Below are 10,377 nucleotides of genomic sequence, written 5' to 3' on the forward strand. Positions count from 1 at the left end.
ACCACAACGCTGATATGGTGTAATAAACACATAGAATGATGTAATAAATTATTGGAATGAAGTATGTGTAGAAGCATTTGAAGTCCTACTGGAATGAAGTAAAAACCTTATCCAATGAAGTAATAACGTTTCTAAATGAAGTAATAAACACACTTGAATAAAGTGCATTTTTAATGTAAATAAAGTAAAAACTCAGGTCAATGAATTCAAATGAAACATATGTTGAATCATTTCAAAACCTACTGGAAGAAAGTAAAAACATGTTGTAGTTTCAAGGTATTACGAACGGAATGAAGTAATAAACCTATACAATGAAGTAAAATGGGCTTGTAATGAAGACCGAAAAATTTACACAGCAGCACATCTCATCAAAAAAACTAGATCTAATGGCCCAGATTTGGTCTCTAGTTCGGTCTTTAAAATTGGTTCGACATTGATCACAACTCTATATATATATATATATATATATATATATATATATATATATATATATATATATATAGTCGTGATCATATGATAACCCCTAAATATCGTAATAACCCTATAACCAAATCTGGACCACACATATTTCTAATCATGCGGTTGAGATTCAAACTTAGATTTACTTCATAAAAAAAAGCGCGGGGTAAAACTGTCATTTCCCTCATTTAATTTCTGAATTTCGCCAAATATCACGTAAAATGATAAAATGATATGTTTATTGCATAGAATGATAGTTTTGCCGGATAGAATGATACTCTGAGTTGATAAAATGATACTTTTGACTGACTGATAAAATGATAGGTTTATTGCATAGAATGATAGTTTTGCCCGATAGAATGATACTCTGAGTTGATAAAATGATACTTTTGACTGACTGATAAAATGATAAAATGATAGGTTTATTGCATAGAATGATAGTTTTGCCGGATAGAATGATACTCTGAGTTGATAAAATGATACTTTTGACTGACTGATAAAATGATAAAATGATATATGTTAGGTTTATTGCATAGAATGATAGTTTTGCCGGATAGAATGATACTCTGAGTTGATAAAATGATACTTTTGACTGACTGATAAAATGATATATGTTAGGTTTATTGCATAGAATGATAGTTTTTCCGGATAAAATGATACTCTGAGTTAATAAAATGATACTTTTGACTGACTAATAAAATGATAAAATGAGCGAAATTCAGAAATTAAATGAGCGAAATTTGGATACGTAAATTTTATCATGAGCGAAATGACATATTTACCCCCGCGCTTTTTTTTATGAAGTAAATCTAAGTTTGAATCTAGACCACGTGATTTTAAAAATGTGTGGTCCAGATGTAGTTATATGGTTATTACGGAAATTGGGGTTATCATTATAATGCACCCCTATATATATATATATATATATATATATATATAGCGGTGTGATAAACTACAAACCCTCTATAATACAAATTATACAAACTTTAATTCTACTCACTTAATACAATTAATCAACGGTTAATATAAGAGATTTTTCTAATGTCAACATTTCCTACAAATCTGTACACTCCCTTGACATCGAACAATCAGAATTTGTACACCCTCGTTGACATAATTTGTACACCCCCGTTGACATCAGCCCCCGTTGACAGAATTTGTACACTCCGTTCACATCAGGCCCCCCGTTGACAGAATTTGTACACTCCGTTGACATCAGCCCCTGTTGACATCAACCCTCGTTGACAGAATTTGTACACTCTGTTGACATCAGTTTATATAGTTTGTATTATAGAGAATTTGTATTTGATCACACCTCTATATATATATATATACCAGGTATATATCTATAAATTATGAAGTTGTTGCTATACTATAATTCATTACTTCACAAGTTGCTCTAGCTAGCTAGTTGTTTGTTGATGTGAGAGTTCTCCATTTTTAATAAATTGAAACTCCTTTTTCAGTCACTAGTGAAGAATTGGAATTCCATCAAAAACACTCATAGGAATGCATCAGATGAAATACTTTGGAGAGAGGAAAAATTCCCTATAACACAAACATATACACAAGGAACAATAAAGTGGACAATGTTACAAGGCTAGATATACATATAATACATATATATAGGAATTAATTTTCACATATATTGATAATCATTAGAGTAAATTTATTATTCCAACATTAAATTAAGGGTATTTTAAAAAAAAATATCACAACATCAGTAAGTCGTATTTAGAATCTAACCATTTTCTTTACTCGTTTCTTCAAATTTAACTTGAAATATTACACCATTTTTCCCGGAAAAACTAAAAGAGCTGAAACCGCTCAAACATGCAGTGAAAACATCAATTTAAAAACAACATAAATGAACTCAAATGATATACAACTAGTAAAAAATACCACAAAAAATGACTACTAAAAAAATAATACATCCTCTGTCCCTTTCGAGTGATTGATTTATTTTGGATATGAAATTTAAAAAAATGAGATTATTTATTAAGTTAAATGGAAAGAGTATAAAGTAAATAAGAAAGAATAAAGTAGAAAAATAAAGAGAGGATAAGTCATTAAGACCAAATAATTAATATGCCTCTATGTCCATTATTAATTGTTACACTTTAACTCGGTATGAGTTTTAAAAAATGTAAAACGAGTTAAAAAGGTTAATGAAATGCGAGTCATACTTTTATATAGTAAGAGTACTAGTTTTAGTAGTACTCTATCCGTCCACGATTAACTGGACACCAATTTCCTTTTTCGTCTGTCCACAATTAATTGACACACTTACCTTTTATTCCCTCCGCCCATTTTAGGAGTTCCATTTGAGTTTGTCACGAGTTTTAAGAAATATAAATGAAAGTAAGTGAAAATAGATAGTGGAATGTGAGTCATACTTTTATATATTAATTTTATAATAGAATGTGAGTGGAAAAAATGTTAGTGGAATGTGAGACCTATTACCATTTTGTGGAATATTCCAACCGGAGCTCCTAAAATGAGACTTCTAAAAATGGTCAATCAAGACTCGTAAAGTGGGGATGGAGAGAGTACTACTTTTAGTAATAGACGTCACATTCTATAAAAACTTTTCATACTAACATATTATTATAAAACTAATATTCATATTCTATTAATATTTTCTACCCACTTTCGATATGAAGTGCTTCTTCTAAAATGTGAATGAGAATAAGTTAGTTAAATATGTGAGATCCATTCTAAAAATCAATATGTAACATTGTCTCTTATTCGTCTCTTAACCGTCTCATCCCTTAATTATTCATGGGCCCCACTGTACTTTTCACTCCATCTCTTAACTAAGAGACAGAACTTGCAACCATCCATCTCTTATCCGTCTCTTATCTCATCCCTTAACTATTCATTCAATTTCATTTTTTATTTTTATTTCCAACAAATTCAATTAATAAAAACACACTTCATTAAATAAAATAAAATTACAAACTTAAAATTCTTAAAAAATATATATAATTAAAAATCCTAAAAAATTTAAAAATACATAATTTAAATTTCTTCCGCTCACTATCTCTAAATTCAAAATCTCAAAGCGCAAAGAAGAAAGATTTTAGCATGGATCCAATTGAGACTTTTAGTAGATAGACTTGCCAGTTGTCAGCATATGACGACATATATAGCATCCATCATCAATATTAAAGTAACTAAAACCATACAATTATGAGTGAACTACACAAGATTTTAGCAGGAATCCAATGGAGACTTTAGTAGATAGACTTGTCAGTTGTCAGCATATGACGACATATAGCATCCATCATCAATTTATTCAAGTAACTAAAACCATACAATTATGGCGAAACTAAGTACGTGCTCTTTATTTTATATCGTTTTCGGTACCTATAAATCATATTTTTTATACCTGATATAATTTTCACCCCAAAATACCCTCTAAACAAATACGTTTTCCCATTTATATCATTAAGGTTATTTTAGGCATACACAAAATTAATATCAAAAGTGATATTATATTATCTTCTCTCATTCTCTTCACTCTTTATATTATTATTATTAATCAATACTAATATTATTATTGTGATGTTATAAATTTTAATAACTTATTTATTTTTTAATATCATTCAAATATATTTAATTAAAATTATAGTAATAATTATATTTAATTATTATAATAATAATATTATTGTTACAATACTAAAATCTAGTATTAATTAATAAATAATTATAGTATAATTATTTAAATTATGAATCATATGATATTATATAATATTTACTATTATTGGTATTATTATTATTGTTATTTTATATTAAATTAATAACTAATCAATATAGTCTTAATAAAAATTTTAAATTGTGAACTGTATTCATAATGATATAAACAATTAAATATTTTTAGTTAGGTGTTTCAACCCTAAAATGAATATAAAATAATTTAATCATAAATATTCATTGATTTAATTAGTTTAAATAGTTAATTTAATTGGTGTTTTGTTCTTGATTTATATTGTGAATGCAATTAGATGTATGTATAAAATATTAAAAAGAAAGAAGAAAAAGAAGAGAAAAGGAAAAAGAGGAAACATAAACTAAGGAGAAAAAAGAAACAAGAAAGGAAGATAAAATACTAAAAAGAAAGAAGAAAATGAAGAAAAAAGAAAGAAGAAGAACTAAAGAAGAAAAAAAGACATCACGTGTTTGGTAAAATTGGAATTTCCAAAAATATCTCCCATAACAAAAAAATCACATGTTTGGTACCTAGGGTTATTTTTGTCACAGGTACCAAAAACGATACTATAAAATAAAGATCAGGTACCATTTACGTGAGAAAGTGAAAGATCAGGTACCATTTATGTAGTTCAGTCTACAATTAAAAGTACAAACTGAGATTCTTCTATTACAAATCATACAAAGGTTTAATTTTGGAATAATTATTAATACACAAGTTGATTTATTACATAATGTAACAACTAGGATTTTCAGGATCATAATAGTGGCACTCGTATAAAGGTTGGAAAGGTGGCGGCGGAAACATACAAAGTGGCAGCGGACATTTATCCGGCGATGGCGATGGCGATGCCGCTGCCGCTGCGGCTGGCTTCACTTCTGCAATGCTTAAAATATCAGCAAAACAGAATTTCTTCCTAAGAGATTTTACCAAACACACAGAATCAACCCCTACTCCGACCACTTCAAGCTGATCATTTTCTTTTCCAATGCTCACTGAGGTCACTCCTGCACAATAAACGGATTTTTATTTTAATCACCTTCCAAAGAATTGAATGAATTTAAGGTTTTGAATTATAAATAAATGAATACATATAAATACCTTCTTCAGCCACAGCAATCTTCATGGCCTTGGATTTGGCCTTCTCTTTACGCAGTGGTACATTGATCACAATCTTCATCTATTAGTAATACAAAGATAGCATAAAATTGACAGTCACTTTACTATATGTAAGTTGTAACAATGCAAAAATTTAATTGCATGAAGTCTTGAAATTTTACCTTCATTTCTGGCTTCTTTCAATCCCTTAATCTGACCCAAATTTTGATTTGTGAGAGTTGGAGTGGTTAAGATATGTATATATATATAAGCTGTAAGGGACACAAGCGGCAATCAAAACTTTTAATATGTGGAATCTGCGTAGAACTGAGAAGACCTCCAACAAATCGTCGTATTAGAAGACGAGGATAAGTGTAAGTGTATAACTATTTCCTAACTACGTCGATATCAGTGACGGATCCATGACACTAAACTCGTAGGGTCGGGACATAGTGAGGAATTATTAATAATATTAGTATAGAGTAATATTTAAATAATTACTTTTGTTGACGAAAATTTATTTTATGTACAATTTAAGTAGCAATATTTTTGTTACACCCAGAGATAAAAATATAAAAAAAAGTTAAGTGGAAGTGAAGAGGGCCGATGGATCTCAATAGGCGTTATAGTAGTTAAATTTCTATTTTTAATTATTCTAGCAAATGCAAAAGTGTGACTGAATTTCAAGTTTTCAACGAAAATTTCAATGCATAAATTGAGACTTGCAAAGTTGCAAAAGGCGAATCCAATTGCTAAGTGTGACAAAAAGGAAGATAGATAGAACTTGTTTAATTAGGGAGTATTATTATAACCACAAGTGCAGCGTAGTGCAAAGTAAACTAAGAATAGTCATATATTCATATTTTTGTTATAAAAAACCTAGCAAATTAATTAGTTGGACCAAGTCACTATGCATTATAAAATTTGCCAATGTATTTTGGTAATTTCGTGCTACGGATATAAATTCTAGTCTTCATATATATACCGGATAGCTATAATTAATTATGAAGTTGTTGAAACACTATAGTATACTATACTAGTATATAATAACATTTCTCTATATTATAAATTCTTAGTATTTGCCAAGTATACTAGAGTACTACTATACTATAATTCATGACTTACAAGTTGCTCTAGCTCGTTGTTTGTTGATGTGAGAGTTTTCCATTTTGAATTAGAAACTGCATTTTAGCCACTAGTGTAGATGTGCATGCATCAACAAATACACTTCGTTCTCATATGTAACAAACTATAGTGAGTTAAATAGTAACATGCAATAAAGTGGACAATGTTCCAAGACTAGTTAGATATATAGATAGATATCCGCCATCAAAATAATTTAAAATTTTGGTGCGTGAGAGATATCACGTGTTGACAATAGCATTAATCAATTTTCATAGATGTTGATAATCATTAGAGTAAATTTATTATTCCAACCTTATATCAGTAGGCTATTATTTATAAATGTCACAAAAATGGAAAGTATTAATTTAGAACCTATCATTTTCTTAATTTTTTTAATTTGACTCCATTCATCCTTAGACAAACAAACTTGAAAATGACATGAGTTTTAATGTGCAATTGGTAAAATAAGAAAGAAATGTAAAAAAGTAAAAAGAGGAAAATGATAGGAGATTGTGCGATACATATTATTAGTAGTGTGTAATTGGTAAAAGAAAATTCTTATTTAGACTTGATCCAATTTTTGGGACGCACATGCAACCAGAAACAACAGCTACCGAAAAAGATAGATAGCAGCAAAATAAAGCATGTCTCAAAAACGCCAACCCCTCCCAACAATATTCCTCAAACCTAAGAAAGAAATCAAGGGCATCAAATCACCTTAATCACGATCTACCACTTGGAAGAAAAGGTTATTATTCGAGATATGAAAATAAGTCATAAGGCCAGATTCTTAATTAATATTTTTGAAAAACCGGAACACTATTAAATAAATAATATTGCATATCAACAATCATTATACGGAATACTCCTAATCTGTATTCTGTTGACCATGACTGCGTCAACACAATTCATTGTCATTTGGAAAAATTCATAGCATGAGTCGAAGGGAATTATTCTATTCGTCATTTGTCCAATAACATTGTTGCTATTATCTTTATTATTTTGTTTTTATTTGTAGAAAACATGAAGAAATGGACAAACGGAAATTAGTGTAGATATTATATCATTTTGGACAGTGATGTGGATAAATATCACGTTAATAAGTTGATCGTCCTACTTAGATATCCAACTTCGGGTCAGATATCAAAACAACGTGACATAGTTCAAACTATTTAAAATAGCAACTATAAAATAAACTTTACTCAAAGTATAGATTATAAATTTGTCAACGATTTTCAATTGGCTAATCATATAGTATTACCAATCTCTGTTGTCGATACGTACATATACCTACTAACTAATCATGCATGTTTAGAGTAATAGTATCATCTCAAGTGGTTCACTTTCCGAGTTGCTTCTTCTGTAGCCAGGATTTTATTGAAGGAGTGACAAAAATATCATACACAGAAAATTTTATGTATTTGAGAAAGGGCATTTAGTGTGATTGAAGTATATAATCAGAAATCCATATATAAATATATAAGTATATGAATGAATGCGGTTTACGCCACATCGAATTCACATGCATATCCAGTATCAGGTAGAATATTTTAGAGATTTCGAGTTTGGATAACCAAACTTTTTAAATAACAGGTACCCAAATTTGCAGGTCTGGTTGTGGATTATAAGACAACAAGGCCCAACCATGTTCCCTTGCACAAAACACTAGGAGTATATTTTAGAGACAGCCCACAGTGCTGAGAAAATGGCAAAGGAAGTGAGTCATGAGGAACAAGCAGATAAAGATAATATTTAACTCAACGGCTACACGAACGGCTTTAATCAGATATGATTCTATAAACCTCGACTATGGAACTTAAGTTAGCCGAGAAGCGCGCCGACGTTTTGTTGAAGTATTACTAGTTGTCCTGCAATCCCAACATAGGCACTCACTTGCATAGTATCGCAGTGCAGCTCCATGATCATCAACTGTTGTGATCCGCGGCTGGCATTGCAGGATGACAGGAGGAGGATTTGGAAACACCTGAGATGTAAAAGGAGGCACTGGATGCATCTGATGCTGTTTTGTTGAAGAATCTCTACTTGTCCTGCAGTCCCAACTTCCACAGCAGCACTCACTTGCATAGTATCGCTGTGCAGCTCCATGATCACCTACTGTTGTGATCGGAGGATGATTTGGAAACATCCGAGATGCGGAAGGATGCATCTGATGCTGTTTTGTTGAAGAGTCTCTTCTTGTCCTGCAATCCCGACATGTGCAGTATCCATGATCATCAACTGTTGTGATCGGAGGCTGGTGTTGCGGGACGAGAGGTCGAGGAGGAGGATTTGGAAACATCTGAGCTGCAAAAGAAGAAGGCACTGGATGCATCGGACGCATCAAATGAAACTTCCAAGAAGATATCAGCCTGAATCTGTAGGTCTTGCAAGGGCCGAGTGGAAACGGCTCATCAGCTCTAGAACTGGACCCCCTTTTGTTGTTGTAGCCTGGAAACTCTTCTATTCTGAACTCATCTTGCGCAATGCAAACCAACGAGCACTCCAGTCCAAGATCCTCGATTTTCCAGCTGTCAAAGATTGCATTCGACTTGTGCCTGATATGTATTTCGCCATCAAAATGCAGCATGCAGCTCGCGTTCAGTAAGAATCCACGGACAAGCTCCCTATGCATCCTATACATTTGAGCTAGTCAAACAGTATAACTAACAACTCAACAATGCAAGCAGCTAAATAATGCAACTACTTGTTCCAATAATTCTCAGCCCTCAAGCAAAAAGAATAGAGTCTCACACCATCATTACTGGATTAGCTTAGCAAGTCATAAAAGGATAGCAATCAGAAAAATAGCAGTTACTAACAACACAAGAACCAGCATCATATGTAGCTAATGTAACTACTACTTCAAATAAGTATACTTGGAAAGCCCTTTGGCAGAGAACAGAGGCTCACTTCAGCATGCCTGGATTATCTTCCCTGAGGAAAAAACCAGCATGTGGAAAGTTATAAACAATGTAATGAAATTTTTTGAATTGGAGGTGAGGATGAGTCAGCATTCGGGTTGCATCCACTCCGTGTAACACAAAAGCCCCAAGGGTTCCCAAATGCACCACATTCTTCAATGCATTCTTGTATTTCTGGAGTAATTCTTCTGTTTTTAATCAAAGGAACATAGTCATTATGAAAATCAAGTAAGCACTATAATAACTCAGAAAATCAAACAGAGTGTTTTTATAAAGAAAGAAGTATCAATTATACTATATTCCAATTTTTGAGATTGAAATGAAGTATCACAACAAAAATCATAGGAATTTGAAGTCTACTTGACTAAACTGGAAAAAAAAGGTCAACAACCCCAAGTTGTGAGTGAAATCAATTGAAGATGGAAAAAATACACAAGCAAGAGACATCATAAGAATTTTGTTTGGATAAATGGAGAGAAATAGTACTCCATACCGTAAGTGTCGAGTGAAGTTGCGACAATTTTGGAAGAATTGGAAAAAGCCATCCCCAAAGAGAGAGAAAAGGAGAAGTCGCCTTCGCCGACCAAGAGAATATCGTCGGCCGACGAGTAATACTTTATCCACCTCCGATCATTCATCATGGCTTCACGTTTGAGGATGTAATTATGATTGGGGGCTTCACATTTTTCTACCTTTCAAATGATGCGCAATAATTGGGCGGAAACCGGCGGTTTTCACAGAAATCGACGCATTAACAGGCTACTAGCCTACTACGACTCATGGACTACCAGTCTACCAGTGTTCAAACGAATCATTATTGCAATTCCTCAATTTATCACTCTTATTAATATTATAAAAAAACAATCAGGGATATAAATAGAGTCTTTTTAAGAAAAGAAAAAATCAATTTAAATCAATCAAGGATAATCCAGTAAAAATAAATAATCAATACTCTAAATCAATCAATTTACTTTACTTGTTAATCTAAAATTGAACTGCACATAAAAAAGACAAAAGATGAATTGTAACTCCATATTAGCTAGACTTGATAAACAAAAGTAG

At 31.6% G+C, this 10,377-nt stretch overlaps 2 protein-coding genes across 2 annotated transcripts; both read right to left on the reverse strand.

Moving 5' to 3' along the window:
* Positions 1-4,767: 4,767 nt before the first annotated feature.
* On the reverse strand, positions 4,768-5,610 carry LOC121754970 (heavy metal-associated isoprenylated plant protein 47-like). Its single transcript, XM_042150255.1, has 3 exons — positions 5,452-5,610; positions 5,273-5,351; positions 4,768-5,178 (listed from the first exon to the last, which is right to left on the reverse strand). Exons 1-3 carry the CDS (start codon positions 5,455-5,457, stop codon positions 4,898-4,900), a joined length of 366 nt encoding a protein of 121 aa, XP_042006189.1. The 5' UTR covers positions 5,458-5,610; the 3' UTR covers positions 4,768-4,897.
* Positions 5,611-7,895: 2,285 nt separating this feature from the next.
* LOC121753558 (heavy metal-associated isoprenylated plant protein 41-like) lies at positions 7,896-10,137 on the reverse strand. The gene is made up of 3 exons (XM_042148767.1): positions 9,809-10,137; positions 9,305-9,503; positions 7,896-9,027 (listed from the first exon to the last, which is right to left on the reverse strand). Exons 1-3 carry the CDS (start codon positions 9,954-9,956, stop codon positions 8,211-8,213), a joined length of 1,164 nt encoding a protein of 387 aa, XP_042004701.1. The 5' UTR covers positions 9,957-10,137; the 3' UTR covers positions 7,896-8,210.
* Between the last annotated feature and the right edge of the window lie 240 nt (positions 10,138-10,377).

Source organism: Salvia splendens, chromosome 11 (assembly GCF_004379255.2).
Source record: "Salvia splendens isolate huo1 chromosome 11, SspV2, whole genome shotgun sequence".
Lineage (NCBI taxonomy): Eukaryota > Viridiplantae > Streptophyta > Magnoliopsida > Lamiales > Lamiaceae > Salvia > Salvia splendens.

Excerpts from the sequence above, each read along its gene's own strand:
- LOC121754970 (XM_042150255.1), bottom strand. Across the intron at positions 5,179-5,272 it reads GATTGCTGTGGCTGAAGAAG|GAGTGACCTCAGTGAGCATT; the intron begins GTATTTATATGT and ends TTTATTGTGCAG.
- LOC121753558 (XM_042148767.1), bottom strand. The coding sequence starts at position 9,956 with ATGATGAATGATCGGAGGTGGATAAAGTATTACTCGTCGGCCGACGAT. Across the intron at positions 9,504-9,808 it reads AACTTCACTCGACACTTACG|AAGAATTACTCCAGAAATAC; the intron begins GTATGGAGTACT and ends GATTAAAAACAG. Across the intron at positions 9,028-9,304 it reads GATAATCCAGGCATGCTGAA|GATGCATAGGGAGCTTGTCC; the intron begins GTGAGCCTCTGT and ends TCAAATGTATAG.